This window comes from Etheostoma cragini, chromosome 7 (genome assembly GCF_013103735.1).
Source record: "Etheostoma cragini isolate CJK2018 chromosome 7, CSU_Ecrag_1.0, whole genome shotgun sequence".
Taxonomy (NCBI): domain Eukaryota; kingdom Metazoa; phylum Chordata; class Actinopteri; order Perciformes; family Percidae; genus Etheostoma; species Etheostoma cragini.
Window position 1 is genome coordinate 1163469 of NC_048413.1, and position 27261 is coordinate 1190729.

At 40.7% G+C, this 27261-nt stretch overlaps 1 protein-coding gene across 1 annotated transcript in view; it reads right to left on the reverse strand.

Annotated features, from left to right (window-relative positions):
* Nucleotides 1–26359, reverse strand: part of spryd3 (SPRY domain containing 3) — a 50446-nt gene extending 24087 nt beyond the window's left edge. Inside the window, exons 1-7 of the mRNA XM_034875668.1 lie at nucleotides 26207–26359; nucleotides 23259–23386; nucleotides 22344–22419; nucleotides 19157–19281; nucleotides 18379–18514; nucleotides 18075–18263; nucleotides 2399–2548 (exon numbers count right to left, since the gene is read on the reverse strand). Of these exons, the coding sequence (XP_034731559.1) occupies nucleotides 2399–2548; nucleotides 18075–18263; nucleotides 18379–18514; nucleotides 19157–19281; nucleotides 22344–22419; nucleotides 23259–23386 (804 nt within the window). The 5' untranslated portion in view covers nucleotides 26207–26359. The remainder of the gene's footprint in view (nucleotides 1–2398; nucleotides 2549–18074; nucleotides 18264–18378; nucleotides 18515–19156; nucleotides 19282–22343; nucleotides 22420–23258; nucleotides 23387–26206) is intronic.
* Between the last annotated feature and the right edge of the window lie 902 nt (nucleotides 26360–27261).

Here is a 27261-nt window from a genome sequence, read left to right on the forward strand (position 1 = left end):
TGTATATATATATATATATATATATATATATATATATATATATATATATAATATTTGAGCTGGAATGAAAATAGACTATGACATGCAAAGGTACTCAGAAGGCTGCTTTCCTAAACAAATAACTTTATAAAAGAACATGTAACATTATGCATAACATTTATAACATTGTCAACAAATTCTAGAATTGAACACTAAGAAAATAAAGAAATATTTTATGCGGACTATGGTTACCTGGTCCTCAGATCTCTGCAGGGTAAGTCCAGACAGCTAGCTAGACTATCTGTCCAATCTGAGGACTATGGTTACCTGGTCCTCAGAAACTGAAACTAAAACTACTTCTGAACGTACACACGTTCCACCAAAACAAGTTCCTTCCAGACGCTATTTTACAGAGGCACCGTTGCTTGATACAGTGCTAAGCACCGCCCAACAAGATTGTGAATGGTTTAAAGAAATGAAAATAAACCAGAGCACGTTTTGTCCCATCCTGGAATACTGTGTGGACTAGCCAGACCCACCTCTGCAGAGCTGTGGAGGAAGGTCTGGCAATGCGAGACTAACCTTTTTTCCACTTTCCACGTGAAGACAAACACAACAGCACGATGGTTCTCCCAAAAATAAATCAATGCTATGTGAGTTTGCTGAAAAAGAAGAAACCTTTTCTCTGTATCAACCTTCAAAGGAGAACTATCCTACGTGCTCCTGTCAGTAGTGCACCACGGATATTGAAATATTGTCTCCTTAGAAACAACGGCTCTTAGACATCAGCTGCCAAGGGAAACACCCACCCAGAGGCGGTTTCAACAAATATGTCCAAAAAAAGTTTTCATCCTCTTGAAAAAAATGGAAAAATATGCACAGTAGCCACAGAATTATAGTTTAATTTTCCTTGAACAGAAAGTTTAACTTTAAGAAGGGAATATGTGCAACACTGCCATCGCCAGAGCGGTGGTTTGGCAAGCAACAAATTACTATGAGCACTGTTGTGTCTTACTGTGTAAATATCAGGTGGTAGACATAGAACGATTTCGCAAAAGCCAACCACCCAAACAAGAGCGAAGTTAATATTTACCAATATTTCCAAATGACATGTCATTCAGTGACCCGCGCATCCCTCTGTCCCTGTTTTATATAAATAGCCTCGGAGGCCTTTTTTGAGTTACATATTTATTTTTGTGATTAAAAGGAGCAGAGTTTTGACCCTTGGAGCGACAGTGCTGGCAGCTTTTTCTACAGGGTTTGCCAGTCACTAATATTTCACATTCACAACACTTTCGAGGCTGAATTTACAGGGAGCAAAACACTTACAAATCATGAACCCATACCCATAGAAATAGTTCCTGAGTCAGAAGAATAATATTAGGTAAAATGTTATGCCGTGGTTTTGTGAGAGAATCCATCTATCCATCAGAAGCAGACATTCGTACAAGTTTAGTCCTGCCCTTTATAAGCCTAGTAAGGAAGATTCAAAACGGCCCTGCAAGATCCTTAACCATTACTGCTTGTACTTTACATCCTTGCAGCTGTGTCCTGATATAGTAACCCTTGTTAAAATAATTCTCTGCATCTCCTAATGTGCATCATTTTCACTCAGTTCCCACACATATACAGGTTTGTCTGTTTTGTTCTTCGAAGCATTTACATGGTAATAGTCTCTTGCAGAGCTGCAGTGCTAATGCTGAAATGGGAACCCCATGTGCATTCTTTGGAAAAAGAAATAATGGTTCAAGTAAGAGGTGTTTAAATTTCACTAATTGTGTTTTCCTCTTGGAGGTGTTTCATTTAACCAAAAGTAGGCCATTACATCCAAAGAGAATGGCTGAGCTGCTGGGTGATAAGAACAAAAATAAAGCTTTGGACAGTATCACCGAGTTTACCACGAGTAGAACCTATTTCAACCTATTTAAGTCCATATCCTCTTAAATAAAATGGCATGGATCCAACATTTATGAAACGAGCGCTGCGTCTCCGCCATCAGGCCAAGTTTACAACATTCGTAAGATAGAGCCTGAGGAACATTTTGCACATGCAAATTACTCGCCTCATTTGCCAATTCAAGGTTTTAATCAAAGTTCAAAGTGTTCCATCATTAGCATGTTTTGAGCTCATCAACTTGTTATGCTATGGGGACCCGAGGGGGAGAATGGAAGATCAGCGAATGTGAGGCTTATTCCTGCAGTCCACATCCCACAGTAGAATAGAATAGAATGCCTTTATTGTCATTATACACAAGTGTGCAATGAGATTGAAGAGTGCTTTGAGCAACACTACCTAATGTAAAACGGTGTAGAAAGATGGGGGAAAGGACCAAAAGTACAATAGAACGTGCTTCTCTGTTGAGTTAAGGTGTGTATGTGTGTTAAGTTGTCAAAAGTTGTTCTTTTCTTAGAAAGCTCACCCTCCTTGCCAGACCCAGAGCGATGTAGCACTTCTCTCCAGCATCAACAATCTCTACTTCATAGTAGTGGCAGCGGGTGGTTAGTGGCTGGCGGGCCTGGGCCAAACCCACGTCCATGATGCTCTTTCCTTTGCCAACATACTCCAAGAGCTGATGGGGTGGGGTGGGGGGGGGATAAATAAAAAATAAACAAATATGGGGGTTAATAACAAGTAAACTATATAAAGGGGGCTAATTAAACACATGGTAATGACATGTTCTTGGTCAAGCTTTTGTAAAACAACAATGTCCACACTAAAGGAATTAGCATACAACAAACAGAGTCATTGTCACATCATGAGTAATGGGTATGAGTGTGTACACAATTGAGAAAAACATTTTGGCAGTGTAAGTATGCTGAATTAGCCATTTGCCATTCTTGTTTGCATTGCACCATTGGATGCACAGACAACTACCACGGGATTACTTTAATACTGAAGAAAATTAAAACAATCTGGTTACTTTAAAACAAGTTCTTAAATTACAGTATAAGGACCGTATTATTGCTTAATTAATGGAAAGAGTTTTTCTGCGTCTTTGAGAGAGGCCATTCAAAACAAATATAAACATCTTGGCCCTCAGACGTGGAGGGACGTCTGAGGGCCAAAGGGCCAGCAGTGATGGAAGTCTTTGTATGTGGAAAAGTTGAGATGAAGACAAAAGATTGAAGACATAGCAAATCAAGCTTGGGCAGGAACTCTGGGCTCAATGTTACTCCAGAAGCGAGACACTTAACCACGCAACTAGCTTTTGCAACTGGGTCCTAAGTGAGTGGGCACCCTGACAGATTGACACTTCCAAACCCAGTCAAACCCTCACCGTATCGCCCACGGTGACTACAAGTATCAACAGCCACTCAGAGATTGCATTTACAGTACCTCAGGATAATGCAATTACTTTCAGGTCTATTTTGGTCTTAAGCATCTAAACAGGTGAAGATGGGTGGGTACAGGTAAGTAGGTGGGCAGCTAGGCAACGACAAAGCCTTTAGGCTAAGCAGTGTTTCCATGCCATGTGAATGCATGTGTGTGATTGCGTGAGTATGTGCACAATGAAGAATACGCCCCCAGTGTGAAAGGCTAGCATGAGATGGAAGGTGGGGGTGGACAACATTACTTCTGTATTAAGCCTTTTTAAGTGCTTGAGTGTGTGTATTTATGCGTGTCTTTCATTAACCAGCCACTTGAAGGACACACCTGGTGGGAACATCTACGTAAACAAAAGTCAAGTGGCTCAATGAAGTTATTACCATTTTCCATTTTTGTCATTTTCCCTGTTGCTTGGTAATACATCAAATCAGAAACTCAGAAGAGGAAGCTGAGGTGGTTAAAAGTGGAATTTCAGTCTCTAAGCTGAATTAAGGGTTAAACGGGTTGCTGAGAACAGTTCATTTGTAGCTGTATGTTGAACAAGATTCTTTTTATACATATAATAAATACTATATATATATATGCTGCATTTGTTCTTAATTAAGTGCCAACTTTGGTTAATTTAAAAGAGATAAAAAACAAAAGATTGTTGGAAAATACATGCAAACCATGCCCATACCGAGGAAAATAATTTTTTTTAACTCGTAAAACAAAATTGCATCATAAATTCATCATTGGCACCAGGGACCTGTGTTTGCTACCTCACTCTCGCCTCTTTTCCTGCTCTCTCTCTACCATGGATTAAAAATGCCCAAAAATGAAGAGAGAACCTAGTTGAAAAACATGCACAACAGAACTCTTGGGGGGTGAAAAACTTCACATGGTAAATTTGAGAAAAGGATTTTACTAGCATCAAACAGCAGCTGAAGTGTTTCTCAGGGAAATAGGTGCAGGCAGACAACAGGAAGGCATCACACCATATGAAGAACAGTACAGAGACTGAGTTAGCCTTCCAGGATTATTAAACTAATGCCTGTATCTACAGTTACACAATTCCATCAGCTACTTGTTGTCAGTCTGGCTGCACAAAGCTGCAGAAATACTGCTGTTGAAATAGTCACAAATGGGCCTTGACCACAATATACATACAAAGCAGAAATGCTGGTAGACCCCTGCAGCAATAAATTAACATTTACGCCGTTAAACTAAAGTAATTGCATAATGTTTGTACTTGATGTCTGTTTGTTTTTGTACTGTTAAACAGCTAGTAATTTTAAGAGCAACACTCTGTAATTGTAGATTTTTCACCATAATGAGTGCCAAGCGCTATAAATGCTAACTTCTCCCTAGTGTCTGATTGCGACGTGCTGTTAATGTACTTTTTTACACTAATGGAGACAGAGAAAATCTCTTCCGATTAATTGTTCCCATGGAAAAAGTTACAGAGCCTTCAACATTATTCTCCACCTTCTTTATTACAAGACATGTTTCCATTCAATTGTTAAGTGAATTTTAAGCTTGACAACCGTTGAAATGGGATTTAGACGCTTTCCCATTAACTGGATTGGAGCAAACAAACTCGACTACAGCGTTGTTTCATCAGAAGTTGGCGCTATAGGCTACGCGTGGCTATAATCCGCCAGTAAACAGTAGAAGAAGTAGAGGTTGTGAAACAAGTTGCCTTGGTAGATGCATCTACAAGAGAAAGATGGAGAGAGGTCTTTAGGAATCAAAAGTTATTCGGCAAAGGCGTTTCCATATCCCATTTAAACCACCAATCTTTTTTTGACAGAGGCCAAAAACACCTCAAGCGAGAATAAAAACATGTTTGCGCAACTCAGGAAGTTTAATCAAATGTTGCCGTTTCCATACAGCTTTTCTAATGCAATACTTTAAAAAACGTGCATGCGCTTTCATGCCTGGACAACAACAGTTTTGGGAGACAAGGACAACAGTTTCGGTGTGATGAGCATTTAACCACACCTTCTTTGTTGCTTCTTGCTGCTGAGTAATGGAAGGAGGAGAGAGACGAGAGGGCAGGAACAAGAGAGACGTAGCCTTGAGCAAAGCATGCCTCACTGAGATATAGGACAATCTCCTGCTTTCTCTCTCACTGCTATAATTCTGAGTGTTGAGAATGGTAATGGTGGTGTGCAACCCCGTGTTTTGTTAAGCTGCTGCCTGGGAAACAGATGTAACGCCCAGAGAGAGTGGTCCTGCCAATTTCCTGTCACACCTAATGTGGGAACTTAAAGAAAGGTGAAACTGAAATTAAGACAACTCTTTTTTATAATGTGCTTTGCACTTGTCAAGCAAACTGAGCTGATTAGACATCACGCAACATCTGTTGAAGCAACACTATGGAACTTTTCCAGCTTCGGTCCCCTACAGGTTGGAAGCAGAATTGTCCCATTAGTATTACTAGAACTACAGACACTGCTACCCAATCTGTCTAACTAGCATAGTGTTATAGCCGGAAGAGAGCCGCAAAGCGAAGGCAGAAGTGCCGTTCACCCGGTAACGAGTTGACGTACCACTGAAACGATTTTGGAGACATTATTTTAAGTTACAAAAGTTCTCTTAGTGTTGCTTTAAATCCATATACCTCAGCTACTTACTTTTGTCTTTAAGGCATTTGTATTGTATTACATTTTGTTTTCTTCTAAAAAAAAACTTCAATTTAGAAAATATATGAGCTGGCCTTGTCCTTGTCCAGAGGCTGCGATTCCCCGCTCTAATTCATCTCTCACTTGGGCCGGATGCCCTCCAGTAGCTAAATCCGGCTTGTCCATCAGTCCATTCTTTGTGCATAAGGCGACCAAGATGAATATCCTGATGGACTGAACATCACCATCATAATGCCACAGCTGGTTACAGCCACTCTGTCATTGCTGCTTTGTTAATGGGCTAGCAGCAAACCGGTGAGGTTTGTACTGAATACATCCACTGGTGTTGAACTGTGTTAAAATGTCTCTACCTAAACCATGCAATGAGATTGTTTATATTACTATGAAGCAACACTACATTAACTTATTCTTTGGAGTTATAATTCATCCTTACAAAACCGCTACAACTCACTCCGCTTATTCATTAAAAGTTCTAATTTTTTGAAACAGCATAATTGCTCACATGTTCAAACTCGACCCAAACAACCATACATGCATTTAATTTTTATGCGAACAAAATTCGTGTAATTTCAAAATCCACAACAAATCACTCACTTTAACAACTTTCTTGTTCAAGCGTGTAATGTGTTGTGTGACATAATTGCATTCCTGAGGGCCTGACCTTGTTTGACTGGGTTAGGAAGTTCAAAGAGGCACTTAGCACCAAAACAATATGCAAAAATAAAAACACAACCTGTAATTACCTTAGAACTGACAGAGTAAGTGAGATGGAGTAAGGTGAACAAGAATTTACTGTTAAAAGACAAAATGGTGTTTGCCTGGATGCATGCAACAGGCCTTACGGCAACACCCTCACTGCAGCAACACTGATTAAAGTTTTGCATGATATCAAGTGACTACCTTTATGTTCTGACAGTGATCTGGTATGATGGGCTGGCAATAACATTTAAATACCACGCAACCGCCACAAGTTATTTTCCAAAACAACGCTCTTAAACAATGGACGTGCAAAGTCACTCTGTAGGTTTAATCAATCTTCCCTCAGAGATATCAAAAACCTCTAAGAACCAAGGACCCTTCACTGACACCTCGTCATTCACCAGCCACGTGGAACTTTTCATCACCTTAAATACACTCCATTACTACTGCTGGGAAGATGTTGCCCAAATTAACTTGCGGCTCCAATGCCAGCATGTTTCTAGTGCTAAATTCTTTGGACAGTCGCAAAGCGTTACAGTTTTACAGGAAGTTGCCACCTTCAGAAAAAAAAGCAGCAGAGAGGGGATGCCATAAAAGATGGAGAGTCATATAGAATAATATATTCAGGGTTTTTATACTTTATGATGCCAAAAGTGTCGTGTGTGGAAACAAGTACACTATTCAAGGCAATGAGGAAGGTGTTTTAACAATTCTCAAGGACCCAAGTTAGTACAATTGTCCAAAGACTACACCTTAAAACTTTCACCTGAGCCAGTTAGTACAGAAAAATACTTTCCACATCTACAATGTGAGACAGATGCGTCAGAGAGAGACAAGCAGATCAAAAGTAGGTATGTAAGTTTTGGTACTGGACCATCTTCAGACCAAATCCCGAAACATTGCCTACTATTAAACTTCCTATATTTTTCTAAAGTTAAGACAGTGTGCGGACATTTCTTTGCTACCTGAGCCAAAGTTGCAATTTAACAACAATGTCTGGATTTTCTAACATAAAGGCCATGTGAAGTGCACATGTTAATAGGAGGTCAGTAAGCACAGATCAATGGTGGGATTTGTGAAACATAGAAATAACTAAAAATTAAAAAGGTGCCTCGTTTTTTTTTGTGTTTTCATTCTGTGTAACTTGCAAAAAAAGTAGAGACACAAGGCAAAAGGTTAGAAGCTACTAAATATAACTCTTATTGTATGAGTGTGTAGCCCATTGTCACTATATTACAGTAAATAAATTCATTTAAAACCGTTACTGATACATTTTCCAAAGCTTAAAAAAAATAATTCCACCAAAAGCAGAAAAACGCTAAATTCTGCAGGTGTTCATTCTGGAAAAAAATAATCAGATTCCTTTTGGGCCTGCAGATCACGTACAATACATGCATCTAATGTTGGTGAAACTTGACGCCCAACTTTAAATAGGACTCCTGCAGGGTCTATAAATCTATAAAACTCGGGTGATCTTGTCTCTGCCACAACCAGCCAATATCCACTTCACTGACTTTCCTTGGTTTAAGTTATTCCTAGTTTCCTCTTTTCTCACGCAGCTCAGTTCAGAGAAATGGAAGAGAACCGGGATGATGCGACTGCTACGCCTGGGAGGATGCAACCATAACATGATGGGAAAGTTGTGAACTCTCATCCAAGAGCAGTGTCATGTTGGGATTCCTGACTATTGTTCCCAGAGGAAGGAAGGAAAGAAGTAGGCAACCTTAGAGGGGCGTTGGTACTAGAGCTGGCTCTTGAAAATGGAAAAGGTACAATGAGGATTATTACTTGATAATAATTGGTGTGGCGATGCCCTGGAGAGGACACTGCAATGTGGAGCCAAGTTTAAGAAATGTCCAGGCACCTTTACAACAGGAAAAATGTCTCTACATGGGGGAGTGGGGGGAGAATTGGAGGGAGGGAGGGAACATGGGATATGGGCTGCGAGGGAGCACCGGTACACTCGGGAAAAACGATAACTGCAGACTCAGGTGCTGTCCAGTTCCACGTAGGCCCACTCATCCGCAGCTGAGGGGATTAAGTTGGTGGGCAAAGCGACTGCTGTGACAACAGGAGGCAGAGGATTGGAGGCTCGTGTTCACACTGAGCCGCACGTACGCAGTGGAGAGCCGGCCAAATGTATCCTCATTTGAAAACAGCAGAGCAGGAGCATGTGGATTTCTTTCAAACATGGTGTGTTTGTCTAAGATACCTTCAGCTAACAGTCATGACAAAGGTAGAGAAAATAAATCCATCAAGGTGAGCACAATGAGGTAATATTATACAAATCTAGAAGTCAGATGACTTGTAAAGGAACATTTCATTGATTGGCCTTGAGCAGACTTTGGGCCCTATCTTGCACCCGGCGCAGAGCAAAGCCCGACGCAAGTGTCTTTGCTATTTAAAGACCGACGCAGTTGTCAACTTCATCCATCATGGCATCCAGCGGCCACGTTGTTTATGTAGCCCATAGGCCCATCTTTGCGCCCAGGGCGTGCTGGTCTTACAGGGAGGTGTGTTCCGGTGCATTCTTGGTGTATTGCTAGCTTGAGGCTGCAAAAAGTGAGCACGCCATTGACCAACAGAAACCTGGTCTAAAGTATTTAAAACAGCGCATTATTGAAATGCGCCAAGATTTGTGCACAGCGCTTGCACACTATGCTTCTTACACACAGGGACGCAGCAGCACCCAAACATACAAAAGATTAAAAACTATAAAATTACAATTATAAACTAAATTATATGATAAGCTAGAATAATTTTAATTTAAGAGTAAACTAACTAAGTGTTGCTGCACTGACCTCTATTGGTCTAAAGGTAATTGTCTTTTGAACCTGTTGGGTGTGGTCGGGTGGGGGCTGCTGTACTTGTGATCACACAGCCTTGAGGTACCATTGCACTATAGTACACCATTTAAAGCTCTCATTTTTCTAGTTTTGTTTGCTGTAAAGCACTTTCTAACAGGTTTTAAGGGGTGGGGCGTAAACTCTGAGCTCCACATTAACCAATAACCCCCCCCCCCCCCAAGGTGTTTTGCTTTTTGGCAGAGTTAATAAATTGAGGCTATCTGCTGCTTTGGCAGGCATCACAAGTTCATGTTTACATTTCACATAATGACAAACCTTCTTTCATCACATATCAAGCTTCAAGTGAAACTCTTTATAGGCAAACAGAGCCAACAAGGGCACAGCCATCAAATTAAAATTCACTCTTTACTTCAGTTTTCCGCTCAAGTAGAACCATGAGGGCAGAGTATTCATTACCCTGAACAAATGGCCTTCAGATGAGTAATTCAAATGTTGAAAAGGAACAAAGAGCGTAGCAAAAAAAAAAGAAAATTATCAAATAAATGAAAGAGGCCAGAGTGAAAAAAGTTGCCTCCTTGAAAGGAAAATTTTCTTTTTATACTAACTTTATCAGAAGGGTTTCAAGGACAACCGAGATTAATGATGTAAATGCAATATTTGATGACAAGAAATAGCAAGAGTTATAAAACAGATAAGAGACTTTAGTAGATAGACTAGAAGCAGGAGGGAGGTATATTTGGTGAGGTAGGTGTGATTATAGTAGGCAGAAAACTAGGATCAGATACCCACTAATCTAAACAGGAGTGCCCCCCACCATTACCATCACCATTGTACACTGTGCATTCTGCGGCTCTTCAGAACTGCCTCATCAAAAGCATACCAGTTAGAAAAGTATTCTATCTTGCAGCAATGGTTTCCCGTCAACCAGCCCCCCCTCTGCCCTAAGCAATCAGTAAGGAAAGCTATCATATGGAACAGTTATTATCCACACTTACCAAATAGCAATGTGTAAAAAGGACTGCCCTGTTTTGGCCAAATGTTCGTGAGGCGACGTTAGTTGAGACTAACAGCCATGGAGCCAGAGAGGTGTAATTCGTCTATGGCAGCCAAACGATAGATCAGTAAATCCTCGGAAACCACCAAGACTGGAAATATCTGTTGCATACCACACATGTGAGAGAGGATGAAAAATATTTCCATGCCCCTTAAAACAGAACTCACATCTTTGGGAAAGTACAATGTTACTGAAATCCATAGAAGTTTTGTTTGGATGGATGGCAATAGGAGGAGAGGAGAGCAAACAATGGTACAAGAGAAGACACGAGGGAAGGGGAGAGGAGAGCAAACAAGAATAGAAGAGAGGAGATGGGGATGAAGAAGAGGACAAAAATGAGAGAGAAAGAGGAGATGAGAACAAAAGGAGAGGAATCAAGGAAAAATTAGAAGATATGAGGATAAAGGAGGAGAGAAAACAAGACAAGTGGACAAGACAAGAGAAAAGGATAAAGGGGAGGAGAAGAAACAAGGATATAGAGGCAAGGAGATGAGGATGGAGAAGAGGAAACAAAAAGAGAGGGGACTTAAAAAGAGAAAAGAGAGAAAACAAGGAAAGAGGAGTTGAGATTAGGATAACGGAGAGGACAGAAAACAAGGTCAGAGGATAAGAGAGGAAAGAAGAAACGTGGAGAAACGGATAAAGGGGAGGAGAAGAAACAACAAAATAGGAGATGGGAACTAAGAGAGGAAACAAGGATAGAAGAGGAAAGAGGAGAATTTTGTTTTCAAAAATCCAAAGTAGACACTTGGAAAAGCTGAGACACTTTCCTTTTCTTTTTCTTGTTGCTCTACAAAACAGACTGTCTCGGTCATTCCAGGAAGCTGCTACTGTTACCCTTGTCCCACACCCTTCCCCGTCTTTAGTGTCTACACTTAATTCTCTCACTTGTCTAAACTTGAGAGCCTTATCAGTTAGAGTATTATCACCCGCTTAAACCCTCGCAATGACAACTACTGTACATCATGGATCTAAAAGGCTAATGGTAGCATGGGAGAAAACTAAAAAGGGGAAGAAATGAAAAAGAAATCACTGCTGGACTGCTGGGCGAACCATGCAGGCCGGCACCCCAGCTGTGAAAACCTCCAACCACATGAGAAAGAGTAAAAGATTCCTTAGAGTCCCGTTATTCCACTTAATGAATTTTTACAACCTGGTGGACTGCCAGGCACTTGGCTCCACCAACACGTTTCGTGCCAGAAGGGAGACAGACAGAAAGACAGAGAGCAAGACAGCTGGTTGAATCATCCCTCTCACCCACGACGCTCGGCTTTTATGGCCTGTCTGCCTTTAGAAAAGATGACAGCCTCTGCATTACACGTGTGTGTGTGTGTGTGTGTGTGTGTGTGTGTGTGTGTGTACCACCGTGGATAGACATGTTTACCGCGTAACCACATTCGGGACCCACACTCTGGCTGGCGTGCATCGTTTTGGTGTGAGACCTGTCTGTAGTTTTGTGGTTGTAAAGTGTGGGGGGGGGGGAGGGGGTGCGATGAGAGCTCACACCTTCACACAGAACAAAGGTGCTACAGTTTCACTACTATAAAGTGGTGGGAATTGTGATGACACAGTTGTTGCAAACAATGAATTCCATTGGAGTGGCTCACAATAGCTACTTGAATCATAGTCTAGTCTGCGTCTGAGAAAACAGCCCTGAACCTGAACTCTAACCCCCTAACCCTCTAAAGGCCCTGACACCAAGGAGATAGTCTGTCACTCAACCTTCCGGTGTCCGATGTCGTCCCGGCGGGGAGGGAAGCAAAGGGACTGTAGTCTCTGTTCTGCGGCTGGCTGTTTCACGCAGGAGCAAAACGTACGTTAGAGGGTCCAGGAGACGTGAGAGTCTGGCTTCGTCGCCACTAGTTCGTTGCCGTCTCCTTGGTGCGTCAGCCCCATAACCCTACCACCAAAACAGCTAAATATCAGTCAGCAGGGATCAAAATACAGAAAGCTGGGAGGAGCTGGGCTCCCCTGAAAGAGATGTGCTCCCCACAAAGCCTAATTTCAGAAATATAGGGGGAGCTCTAAAATATCCTTTTTGGCGCCCATTTTTTCTCATATTTTCCTGTAAATTTAGTTTTTTTGTGTCTAAAAACTACAATGCTGTCCATTACTGATGTGGCCATCCATGTGTGGGCGCGCACCTTATGTACAAAATGATAGTATAGTTTGCACGTAGGTGGAAGCATTTCTGAATCCATGTGCATGTGTGCAGTACCCTCCCATCCCCTTACCTGACAATTAGGGCTCTTCCAAAAGCCACGGTGTAATTTGAACATTATCAGTCAGTATTAACCACTGGCTAACAGATAAACAAAGACAGACTAAGGCTACATCCACACTACGTTTCAATAATAGTATGTCTTAATCCTAAATCAATTGAATAAAAGCTCTTGCACATGTAGGCAAATTCACCACAGATAACACAGTTAACGTTGTAGGAGATGTGGGTTTTAAACAAAAACTAAATGGTTTGAATGTAGCTTAAGAACCTAATGTTTGGCAGCCAGGTATATTGTTTACCATGTTCAGTTTAGCTCATTGACAAGCTAACATTTGCTAATTTGCAGTAAACACAAAGTGTGACATCAACTGTGTCAACATGTCTATTTGTCCTGGAAGAAGATACCTCCTCTGTGAATCTAGGGTCTAAAGATAGAGGGTGGCGTAGGCTGTACAGATTGTAAGGTCCCTGGAGGCAAATTTGTGATATTGGGTGATATGTCACATTTCAGGCGTCATCTGTTTATTCAATGATGGAGACAGGGTCCTTTAAGGAAAATAGTTGGGAACCACTGGCCTTGGGGATCAAAATCATCCATGTCTGTCACTATATCGGGTTTGCCACAGATGCCTCTGGTAAAGCAACCGTCCCAATTTATAGTTTAGCATTTAGTTCAACACTGTACATTATCTTGCTGTGTAATACTTTAATTATATGCCCTTATGTCTTTACAATCCTTCATTCACTTTGTGAGAGAGAGCAGCAACTGCACCTTACAGACGGCTTTGATAGATCACAATACACGTCCACGGTTACTGAAAAGTAGATCACTGAGCCTTTCTTGCTTAAGCCTTAAGTACAGTTGTCAACAAAAAAGGATTTGCTAAAGAACAGGCAGTTGAAGGATCTTGTATGAGCACAAAAAACACAGGCAACAAGCAACAACCACGCAAAAGTCAAAGCAACTGAAAAGCCACACTATAATCTATAATCCCGTTCAAAAGACATATGCTAGAAAAACACTGCACATACAGTATGTGATGTACTTTTTTTCCAACAACACAAGGAACACAATAAAGAACTTATATGCTACATGCTACACCATTGTGTCCAATGGTGTTTGCTTTTCTGTCTCAGACAAATGACGGGTTTGTAGTTTGTTTGGTTATTGGTCTGAATTAAGTAAGCATGATGCATAGTGTTATGTTTGAATATGCAAATAATGCATTATCTTGTTTGCTAGTGTGCTCATTTGCATATTTTTCCAGAGCGGAAATCTGAACATTGGATGGAGCCAGTTGAAAATTCTTGTCTAATTTTTTGTAGACATATTAGACTCACAGGTTTTTATTATATTATTGCAATCTCATTTCATCCCTCCATAAATCCGACAATACTGACATAAACGGCAAAAAAATAACTAAACTGTAAAAACCTTCACAAGATAGATCGGAATGAAAGTGCAAAGTTTGGTGGAAGTTACATGCTACTGGAGTGGAGATTTCTGGCTCAAAATCTGAGAAGATTGAGAAAATGGCCTTTAAAAGATATGTACTGTAAGACTGAAGATAAGAAACGGCAGGCGAAGCTAATAGATATCAGCAAGAAAACTTCCTCAGTTGACTACTTAGAGTAGGAAACATTGTTTCATTTTGCAAAAAAAAGATTTTTTTTTTGCTGTATGTTTAAATATGGAAATTAGGCACTGTCTAATACCAACTTCCAGTTTATTTAGGACAAATCTACAGGCGTAAATACACAAAGTGTAGTAAAATAAAGGCCCGAATGGGTATTTTGGTTGTTTCCTTTCCACTAGTATAAAAGAAGACATTTTATTGGAGTAAAATAGCCCAACATCTCAAAATTGACAAGTGCATGAAAAAAGTCATAAAAGTCAACAGATTCTACGGTTGTGGCTGAGTCTGAATTTGCCAAGTTGTTGTTAAGCCAGCGCTGGTGGGAAGTCGATGTTTCTCGTCAACCCACGCTGTATTATTCAAATATTTAACCCTTGTGTTGTCTTACCGTAACCATGAACTTGTCCTTCCGGATCAAAATTTAAAATGAATATTCTTTTGTGCTTTTCAATGTTTTTTCCATGCTACTGGCTCATTTGTTTAAAACCTGAGCTGGTTTAATAATAGGTTTTACACTTATTCTTGGAATTCATGGTCAATAAACCTCCTTTATATCAAACTATTCAAGATTTTAGTTAAAAAGACAGAAATGATGATATATTTTGACTAATAGTTAAGATCTGAGGATGTTGAGTGGATGACAGATGGGTCATGTGTCAAAGTTTAGTCTGGATACTGTTTTGAAACCATTAAAAAAAAAGAATTCAAATTTGATAAGATTAATTAAAACACCCCAAAAAATTCAATGAAAGTAATCATTCATTTTACCTAAAGAAAACTGTATGGAATCATCCATGTTATTTTTGGGCAATTTGGTTGAAAGAAATCCATATTTCTGAATTGAAAAACTTCAAAACGGGTCAATTAGACCCAAGGACAACACAAGTATTAATATTGCAATTATATCGTATGGTGACATAAGTATGGTGAGGATATCGTATCAGGCGGCGTCTAGTGATTCCAGGTGAACACCTCACCGTGCATCCAGGGGCTCGTTTCAGGAAGGAGGTTTAACAAACTCGCAGTTTAACCCTGAACTCTGAACCCTGAACAGCTGATTTGAGTTAGTTCAATCAACTCGGAGTAGGTTGCCTCAGAGTTAAGCACGTGCACCAGTGAAAAGGCAGCATGCATGGAGCCATGATACTACGTTTCACCATGGCAACAACCACAAACAAATCGGGCGGCATACTTTATCCCTCTAGAACTTGAACTACTCATGTGAGTATATATATATATACACACACATATACAGTGAGTTTGAATATATATTTTGTAAAAATAAAATTTTAAAAAAGCAACACGGCTGCTGCAAAAGAGGAATTGGTGTGGCAAAAAATTGCTCCTTGAGTCATTATGTAAGCTGTAAAAGAGTGTATTAATTTATTTTTTTTAATCACAGGAAACCTATAATATTACTGGGGAAAATTGGAATGTTAGTAGGTTACCTATAATTTCATTTAGGTGCAATCCAGCAGGCGAAAAAGTAAACCACTACTAATCCCATTCTGAGAATGCAGCATCATGTCATTAACGGATTTATATTCAGTTTCATTTTCATTCATTTTAACGCCTTTCACTGTTTTGTGTCCAGGGAACACTATTAAAAAAAAATTTCAGAGGGAGGCACACTTTTCTAAAGGCTCTGAATTTGCAAAAAACATAACGCAACACAAAGAATGTGCAGGGATGAAGAGCATGTCCACGATGGTGGATGTAAGTGTTTTTATTCATGCAGATAAACTGCGCCGGACCCAGGCTGACTGAATGAAGGAATGAGGTAATGACAGAGGACTGTGTCAGAGGGAGGAGACAGAGAAGAAATTCTACTCCCAAACAGGTAAGGTTCACAGACTCAGTTACCATAGTAACTGACTCTGAGGTTAAGTTACCTCTCTTTCTGAAATGGGCTGGAGTTACCCCTCTCTCTCTTTAATTAATCTCCCTTTCTTAGACAGAAAACTCAGAGTTTCCCTCATCTCTGGGTAACCAAACGCAGAGTTTTCACTAACCCCGCTTTCTGAATCGGACCCCAGGTCATAGTTATGTTATAACGTTCCTAGCGCACCACTGAGCGTCTCTGCTGCCATTCAAGAGGATATTAAACTCTGTTGGTTTCAGAAACAAATTAATCAAATTATTGAGGTTTAGGCGGCAACCCTAAAAATAATTGTTACTTGCAGTCCTACTTGGAACTGACTCTAGACTTCAGCCAGCCACATAGGCAATTGAAAACCAGCACTGACAGACGTTTCTCCACAGCACTGCGGAGGGGGGTCTGGCTAGTTCACACAGCATTTCAGGATGGGGGGGGACGTGCTATGGTTTATCGGCATTTCTTTAAACCAATCCCAATCGCCTTTGGTGGGGCTTAGCACCAGACAGAGCTGCGGTGTCTCCACAAAACAGCCATGGGAAGGAACTTGTTAAGGTGGAACGTGTGTACGTTAAGAAGTGGTTTTAGTCATGCAACAGGAAACTCAGATTGGACCGATAGTCTAGTTAGCTGTCTGGATTTACCAGTTACGGTGGCTGACAAAGGCAAACGCCCTACAACTTAAGAAAACACAAGCAAATAAAAGAAAATGACTTTATTAATTTGACAACACATTTAGCTAACGCGCTACAAATACAAACAACACAAACAAATACAGAAACGATGCAAAAACCAAAGCAGACAAACCCTCAAAACAGGCTGCAGCCTGGATACCTCCAGTCTTATACCTCCCGTTCATAGACTGTATGTTAAATTATTATTATTAATATGATACATCAACAGCATACAGTGTATGCTACAGTATCATACCCTCCCGGCCGGTGCCGTCCCCGAGTTTTGACTTTTCAAAATAAAAGCTTGCGTCTGGCCCGCTATGTCGTCGTACTTTGGTGTTTTGGATATTTTTGAACTACACAGTAATCATGCTAATGAATGCAATAACTTTTTCAGCAGAGGTCTTACTTACAATACAAAGGAGTAAGCAGTTTTGTGTGAACTTCACATGCGCAGGCGGAAGTCACTCAGTTTGATAAATCCCACGGTCTGATAGCGCAAATTGTCTGGCTGACTAAACACGGAGTGACTGGAAACCCTGTTTTTTTATTTTTTATTTCAAGAGCAAATTTCTCCACAAGATGAATACAGATTGATTGACATTTCAGTGATGTGCCTTTCAGACCTTGAAATGAAACCCTCTCATGTAATATGACAAAGATCAATGTAAAATGTTAATGCAGTTTTTTTTTTTTGTTTTTTTTTTTAATCGCGAGTTCACAGATACGTCTCTGCTGATTAAGTATCACCTGTGACATAAGCCAAGACAGACAGACTTAATATTTACGGTCTATGATCTTAAAGCAGTTGCACACCGTGTCTCTCTCTCTCTCTCTCTCTCTCTCTCTCCCCCCCCCCCCTTTCTCCCTCTCTCCCTCTCTCTCTCTCTCATTAATAAACTTCTCTAAATTTGCTTGTGTTTTGTCTATTTCCATGTGTTTTCTTAAGTTGAAGTGAGTATGGCCCTGTCGGCCACCGAAGAGGAGCAGAAATGAAACAGTCTATATAAACTACCAGTATGGTAATGAAGCTCCTTAGTGGCGTGAACATGGTAAAAAACTTGCCATCTTTGTGCTAAATTAAGCTACACATTGCACAGAACAGCAATCTCTGTTATGTCCCCAAAATGTAGTGTAGAGTATTCTATTTCTACTTCTTCAACTTCTTACCGTGCCGCTAACCCTGACGTCGTAAAGCCGCCCCCAGTCATCTTCGTGGCTGTCCACCATCATCATACTGTCATCTTCCTCCAGGAACCACTCAGCCTGCAGGTCAACCTTCACCTCTTCCCCCATGGAGTGCATCCCTACGGCGGGGAACAACCCCTCTGCTGACGCAGGAACCTCTACTGAACCAACCTGCACAGCAGAAGGATGTTAGGAAACAATGGGCGAAGAAACAAGGGACAATACTATACCCACACACAGTTCTGCTAGTGCATGTTTGAAATGAAGCATGTTTTAAAACACCTACCTCCTTGCCATTTTTGGTAAAAAAGACTGTTGTAAGACCTGCTTCAATATTTTCTGAGTGTATTCCGCAGCCAATGCGGTCACTACGCGCACACTTTGGCCCAAACTGCTGTCCCACAGGGTTGCCATTGTATAACCTAGGAAGAGTGAAGAGATAGAAATCTTTATAACATAAAAGCTGGACAGTTATTGCAAAAAAACAACCGTTCAAATGATTTGCTTGTGAATTGACAGAATGATCCCTTTGTAGACGGCAAAAACTGTCATTGGTAAGCTTCCTTCTTGTCTTCTCTCCTGCAAGTTTACGATACCATTAGAGTAACATACAAGTCATTCATAAATCAAAAATGCAAAACACTCACTGGTTCCAGTGCCTCAATTATGAGGATTTGCTGCTTTCTTTGGGTTCTCTGGGTTTTGGACTATTGGTCAGAAAAAAGAGAAATTGCAATCTGCATTTTTCACTTTTTTCTCCTTTATTTCTTTTGTACTACTATAAATCTATAAACTAAATGATTAATAAAACAAATTAATCTAGAATGAAAGTTATTGTTAGTTGAAGCCTACTAACAATTATTAGGCGTGCAAAGTTTAGAGCCATGATGACGTATTTAATTTCTGTGACTTTTACAGCAGAGAAAAATGCAAATGAAAAAAGGAAGGACCGGAGGAGAATGATATAGGGATGATATAGTTATGTGTTGATGCAGCACCATCAGGCCACAATCCATTTTCTCAAACCATGCAAGAAACCAATGCTGTACTGTGGTTTGACTTACTTGCCGTTGTCAGCGTGGTAGGCTACAGAATATGGCAGCCAGCCAGGCTGGTGGTCCAGCCTGTAGAATTTAGGCACCAGGCCCACAGCAATAGTCCCCCTCACCCCTGTGTCCACTATTGTCACCTACACACACAAAACAGACACACAACAGACACAGTTACTGCAACTGTAGCACAACTGTCATGCTTCAAGAAGGCCTTTAGATCTTATTCACGTACTGTATGTGGGTTCAATTAAAAAGGTATTTCTAAAAGAAAAACGGCATGAATTTACAGCAGAGAGCAGAAACCAAAACACGTCTTATGATGTGAAACTTCACCCTCAATGAAAAACCAGACTTAGGAAAAGTATAGCCCCCTAGTAAATCTCGGTCTTTTGTAGCCCTCATTCTGTCTGCCCAGAGTCTGACTCCCTATGCGGATGTTAAGCTGTCCAGAGTTGAGATGTGCCAGTGTACCCGTTTTACTGCATTCTGTCAGCTATTTCTACTGCCATCCTCACTGTGATTAACACCGTTTTCAGAGGGCACCATGAACACAGCACCATACTAGTTTTTCGCAGTCTCTGTCTCTATTATGTTCTAAAGTTCTGCCTTTTAACAGTTAACACCCAGTAGGAAACGATTACTACAATGCACCTGCACTCTAGAAAGTCTTTTAGACAGGTGGGTTACATCATAAACTCCAAAATATCGCCAACACAACACTACCTTATATTGATATAAAGGAATAAAAACAAACAAATAAATAAATAAATACAATGAGTACAATTGGTTGACAGTGATAAAGATTTATTTTTTGGTTATTTTAACATTTACACCCAGAAGAAATCAGAACATGTGAACAACTTAAATGGGTGCACACATTCTAAGACACAGACACGGCACTGTAATCAAAGTCAGTTTCAGTCAGCTGTCTCGGTGTTCTAGTATATTTAATGTCTGACAAAGCTGCAAAATACAGCTCACGGTTCAGTTTGTTAGGTTTTATTAAATCTAAGACAATCATTCCAGCAAAGTTTGATGACTATCATGATAATACCGTTTCCTCTGATATTTCTGGCCATAATAACTGCAGCGTGAACATATTATAACCACACCACCCTCTTCCAGAGCCCCGGTAGCATCAGGGGAAAACCTCCACAATCACCTCCTCCCCTCTGACATGACACCAGCCTGCTAAAGTCCAATCAGAGCAAACTGACACACACTACCGAGCACAATTAGGTGTGAAGGTAATGCAGGCAAACACAGCAGAAAAATGAGTCAGCATTTGTACCGTTCCTTTGTCATTGTCTGTGACTTTTCCTGGTTATTTCTCTCTCACCTAAATAGTCTGCCTCTGCATCATTCCTTCCATCATCTGCATCATGTCTTTCTCCCCTTTCCCACATACCTACCTCCCTCTACAGCCCAGACCCCCAAAATCGCTGGCCAATAATGACAGCTCATGTGATGCGATACCAAAACTTCTGGGTTTTCTTAGACTAAAAATTCCAGGGACGATTCCTTTCCAGTCTTGCACTTAGAGGATAATACTCGTATAAACCTGCTTGGTTGAAGAACAAACATTCCACACGTCAACTGTTAAAATACCATTTGTGTTTGTATGATTGAAATAAAGCTAAAATACATATGAGATGGAAAAACGTGCTCACTGATGACCCGTTTAGTTATGCTGATAGGATTTCTTGTTTGAATAAATCTATTAAAACAAGTGGAATGCGGCAGATGTTCTACTTGAGGAAGACAGATGATGAAAACTGGAGAAAGTGCAGCAGCAGTGAAAGAGGTGAAACGGATTCCTTGCGAAGGCAGAACGAGGAGAAACACGAGGACAGCAGTGACGCATACGTCGACAGAAGCCTGACCTTTATCAGAATAAACGCTCACAAATTTTCAAGATATCCGGGAAACTGACAGCATGTGCGTCACATAGCGGAGAATAATGTAGCATAAAACTCTGGGTAATGAGCACACTAAAATCCAGTCATTTAAATGTCAGAGGTATCTATCAGGCTGCAAATGTGACTCTTATTTTAATAAAATGTTGTTATTGTTAAGATGTTCTTGCTAGGGAGGAAGAGGGAGTGATCCTGAGGTCAGATGGGAGTTTGAAATCACATTTAATAGAAATGTCACATCTGGGACAAATCTTGGACACCACACAGTCCCGATAAATAATGTCAAATCACACTGTCGGTCTGTTTAAAATCTCACTGAAGCAGATCTGAAATGTGTCAACACATGTCTAAAGTGGTGCTTCTCTTAAAAAATAAAAATAAAAATAAAAAAAAGAATCAAGAAAAGTGGAAGAAGAAAATCATTTACACTGATGCCGCATGGTCCGGCTCTATTTGCAGCTCAGCAGAATGACGCAGGTTCACAGCATAATGTATAGCCCAATGTCCTGAAGCCTCAAAACCTAACCGAGGAAGTATGTCTACCTCACCTGCCCTCTCTTAACCGCACGTCAGAAGGCCTGCTCTGACGTGCACTCTCAACAAACAAGCTTACACACTGCAGCCCTCTGCACCCAATTTATGACTGAACTCTTGCAACTTTCCTGTGCTAAATAAGCAAAATACCTTTCTCCTGTACGACTAAGAACTATTAGAATGGCCTGAAACAGAAATAAATGCTAAACAAATGTCCCAATAGTTTCTCCTGCTGCCAGTCTGCCTGCCTGCTGAAAACACGGTGTGTAAGACTAGTTTTTGTGCACAAAGATCCCACCTAACCCACACCCTAGCCCTCATTCCACTGCAGCTCGGACATTCTTGAGGTAGTGGTTTTGCACTGGTGAACTGGGACTGTAGGGGGGCGCTTAGGATTTAATATGAATTTAAGAAAATTGTCAGCAATGGGATACCAGGGGATAAAATTGCTGGCTGGATGGTAAAGCAATATTGGGCACACACACAGGGACGATGGTATGTGGTAAGTGTATCAAATTGTGAATAATCCCCCACCCCGACATTTCAAAATGAATGATTGTGCAAAGGACAAACAGTCTTATTTTTTAATGATTACCATATATCCCCAAAAAGCAGAGGCACAAAGAGTAGCACAGTTAGATATCAGCAGTTGAACTAAGCCAACAGTCAGGTCTTGCAACTCAATCAGAACTCCGTTCCCATAACAATGTCCGAGGCTGATTTACAGCCCCACCATCAATGAGCCTTACCTCAAAGTAGCAATTTCCCTTCGATAAAGGGTGGCCGGCCACATAGCAACCCACCTCTTCGGAGTTCCCTTGGTAACTAAAGAGAAGAAATTACAGGTTAACAATAGGTGAGTGCTGTATGCACAATGAGAAACATCTTGAAGAACGACCTTATCTTTTCATCGAAAGACTGTCGAGACACTATCACTAAAATCATCAGATGAACGAGACATGTGCAACAGAAATGAGACTAAAATATGTACTCATTATTCACAATTACATAGAACATCTCCTTAGCTGGCTGATTAGAGAAAGATATATCAAATGGCATGCACATGATCACTGGCTGTTACTGTTTCATAAGATATGATGATCATCAGCTGTATGTAAGAAAGGAAGGGATGTTTTGTTAAGTAAGGGAAAACTGGAGATGTACATGGAGAAACCAGTTTTAAGCAGCTGAATTAAATAGGGAGGTCGCAGTAGCTCAGTCCGTGGGGATTTTGCTTGGCAACCGGAGGGTTGCTGGTTCAAATCCTGTACGGACCAATTACAGCGTGAGATGCCCTTGAGCAAGGCACCGTTCCCACAAGTGGTGGGGGCACCTGTTCATTGGCTTAGCAATATGCTAAAACCTTTAGGATTTCTTTACAGCAATAGCTTGTGAGCCCTTTTCTTTCTTACATGAATAGACAATAAGAATGTAATTTCCGACCCAATATCTTGCTAGGCAAAACATACAGAGGAAAAATGTCAAAATGCGTAATAAACACACACATTTTGCCACTCATTGTAAAAAAGGGCGTCACATGACATGACTTGGCACACGGAGAACCAACACAGAAGACAACAAACACATATAACATAGAAGCATCTTTCTATGTAAACCCAATCCAACAAAGCCAATGAATCACTTCAGTTTGAGAACAGGCTGACCTGAGTGTGTCTCCATCCTTCTGTAACCTCATGTATCGTTCCTGTGCAGGGCGCCCATCCCCAATATCTCTGATTCGTCGCCTCAGATTCAGGAGGCATCTGTGGTGTAGTACGTTGAGGTCATCCATCTGAATGACGAACATGGGACAGTGAAAACAAATTGGCACTTTACCGCAAGTTTAGAAAGTTGTGCAATGTTTTCTGCCATGGTTGTTTGTTGCTTGATGAAGAAAATCACAGCTAGGAGGAAACTGAATTACAGTGCCAAGACTATGGCTTTTCCCTGAGTGTTTTGCAATCCTAGTGGCCCACCGGGCCTAAGTTGCCCCCAGCGGGCCAAAGCCACTGGGAATGTGTAATTATAAGACGTTTTTAACTACAGTTAGACTGGGGCGGCTCGGGTGGAAACTTAGACTTAGATATAGTTTTTTTATTTCTTGACCTACAGTAACAGTGGGGGGGGGGCTTGGTTGGAAACTTAGATGTAGCCATGTTTTTAACAGTTTCAGTTAACTTTTAGCGCTGACCTTATGTAGCGCCCTAAGGAATCTGTGTTCAGCTTCTTCTTTGCTTTTTTTTTTACTTTTTGTGATTCAGTCCATGATTCTGTTATCACGGAAACTATTGGGCTCTACATGCTGACCTCAGCACTGCAACTACCCAGCTCCTCTAAACCATGTGGACCTGATTCTTCTATTCAATAGTTGTTAACAGTTTGTTTCCAATTAGTGCTCTCTCGCATTTCTTGTATTAAAATCAAGATGAAGCCATGATGGAGGCAAAGAGGCAAGTTCAACATATCATCATGAAAGTACTGGCTTCAAGGGCTGCAACTACCAATTATGTTCTCAATTAAAGGTGCTCTTAGCGATGTCACGTGTGTTTTGGGCTACAACAGTATTTGTCACAGACAGCAAATATCTCCTCACAATCCACGAGCTGCCTGTCCCCAAAAACGCGGTCTCTGTAGACAGCCCGGGGTCTACAAATGGCAATAAAAACAAACTGTGCCCACCTGCACCACAAAGCATACACAAAGTGTTCCAGGGTTGTGTTGTGGAACATTTTGAGGGAATAACATTTGAAGAATTGCAGATCTTTTTTACATCACACAATTTCTGTGCATGTATGTAAATCTAGTCAGTACATAGGTGGAAAACAATGATTGGTTTTTTCTCTATAATTTCACTTGAAACTATTCACCACAGAGTGGCTGATTATTTATCTAAAATTTCATTGTAAAAAACATTTTGTGAGCACCAACTGTCCCAAAATCGTCGCAATATAAACATTGATGCATTTAGTCAATGATATTATGATATTAGATTTTCTCCTTATTGCCCAGCCCTACTCTAGTTACTTTATTCAAAACTTATTTCAGTTTAGTGTGTGCAAGTTCATATATGAACAAATCTTTTTTTTTCCCAAACCATTCTAGCAGTAGCCTACAACCTCTATAAATATAATACAGTAATAAAATAAGTTTTTCCTGTGCCAGTTGCTGTTGTAAACACATACAACATTCTTCCATATCTGTCTGTAGAGGTTTACTGTTCTTTTGTACACCACCATTACTCTCATTTTTTCTTGAGACACAGTTTTGTAATGAACATATCAGCTCTACAAGTTTATATAACCCCCATGTGACGTAATTAAATGTGACCTTATTCTTTGCTGTATTTCCTTGCAGCGATAAGGCAGACAGAATGATTTCCCCCAATTGTCTCATGTGCCAATGAATCAAGCATTTGCACGGAGAAACATGAAACCGGCCATCCCAACACAAACACCATATCTTTCACACATGCACACATTGATGACGCTGCTGTCATAACTATGAACATATTGTACATTGTCATATACACAATTGTAATGTACATTGTAATATACACTGTATACACTGTCGTATCCAGCTACCTCAGATATATAAGCAACCTGTTATACTAATATTTCTAAATTTATTTTATCATCATTTGCACTTTTGCAATGCCCTCCTGTACTACAGTTTACAATCCTCGTAGAGCATATGTATGCATGTGTAGAGTGTATGTGCGTATGTACATACGTGTATGTATATATACATATGTCTATCTGTACATATTAGTTGTCCTTGTTTATAGCTGAAAGTCTATTTATTTGTCCTTTGAGAGCAACAGAAAGCCAGAGTCACATTCCTTGTATGTGTTCACACAAACACAGTGTGTGTGGTAGAGATATCCTGGGGGGATTAGAGAGAAATTCCACTACATATACAGGAGCTCTAGTTTTCACAGCTTTGTGCAGTGTTTCCATGTCAGACGAAAAAGATGTTAAAGTTGAGTTTCTGTTCTGCAAATGTGTAACATGGCCATAAAGTTGATTCTAGTAATAATATTATTCTGCTTTCAGTTTGGGCTGTCGTTCAGTGCCGTTGGCTGATTTCGTTGGGGCAGAGCAAACACGTCAAACTTCCACACTGCGAAGCATTTTCTCTTTAAAGCTCATTTAGATATTTTCCAAGTGATTTAAGGGAATACATGGAACCAATATTAAAATAAAAGACGTGAAACTGCCGCAACGAGGCGAAGGTGGGCGTGCCTATGTTTACATCTAACGTTGCCAAGCTCTGAAGCTCCAAACCATGCTAACGATGATGCTAGCTAACTAAAGCTAGCATGAATGTTCAGACAGTTAACTGATGCCATTTAAACTGAAAACGGTTAACAGCTTAGTGTTAGTTTGAAAATAAAATTAAAATGTAACGTTAATTATCCATATGTCAGTTGATGACCACCAGGGGTCAATTCAGTAGCAAAGCTAAACATGGGTTAGCTACATTAGCGGCTAATGTGCTAGCAATTTGCTTTGAAGATGAGGTTCGGTGCTTAGCAAAGAGGATGGCTTTTCCTTACAGTAGCGCGCAGAACAACGATTTATTATGGGTGATTATCGATTAGTCAATCGCTTACCTGTTATCTAGGCGGCTAATACGACAGAAATTCACTTTTTTTTGTCCATCAGCTAACCATAGCTTCACATTAAAACTTTGGAAACTAGAGTTCGGCGCTTCCCATTGACATCACACCCTCGTTTCTGAAGTAGCCAATCCGTCGAGTTTTGAGAAATGGTGACAAGCTTTCAGCCAATCCTGTCTCTCGGATGCGCGCGTGCGCGTGCGCGTGTGTTTGTGTGTGTGTTCAATTTCGGCTCCAATTTGACATATTTACCCACATGGAACTATAAAGCAGCATAACAGGGACATATTTAAGTGCACTTAAGTACCTTAAAATGTAAGTACTTGAGCGGATGTACTTAGTTACATTCAACCACTTTTTTCATGATCCTAAATATGAACAGCTTAACATATTTTGTGTGGATTCTGGTTGCTTTCTCTCTCTCTTTTCTATGTTAAAGTGGCAGCAGAGAGACATTCAGAGCCAGCTGGGATAGACCTGGGATAGGAAAGCAGAGAGGAGGAAGAAACTGTGTGGCTGGAGGAGGAAAAAGGACCCATGGGCAGTGTGGAAAAGAGATCCCCCGTCGGTCTGGCGTGTGTCTTGGAACATTCTACTAATATGTGGAAACAGACTAGCTTGCAAACTGATGGGAACACAAGACGGCAGGTGATTTTTGCCTTCCTTGCCAAGATTAATCAGAACAACAGGCTGCTGATGGCATGGCAGATTTTGGCCTCATGTAGCCCTGCAATCCAGTGGGAAGTACAGACCAGAGAGTATGTCTGTGTGCCCTGTCATGTCTGTGCTTCTGCTGCAGCAAATGACCCAATACCAGGCAAACTGCACACAGCACATTGTATGTTAAATGTCCACGCTCTTAAATATCCACCTTTCTTTGCCAACCTACAGGTTAGCATTTTTTATTAATATCCAAATTCTGGTGCTGACGTTTGTTATTTTGGTATCATGTTCAGGTTGCATCTGTCCACAGAGCGCCCATGGGAGCAGGTCAAGGTCAGATAGGAGAGGAGACCATGAAACTTCAGATAAGAGAGGAATTCCTCTTC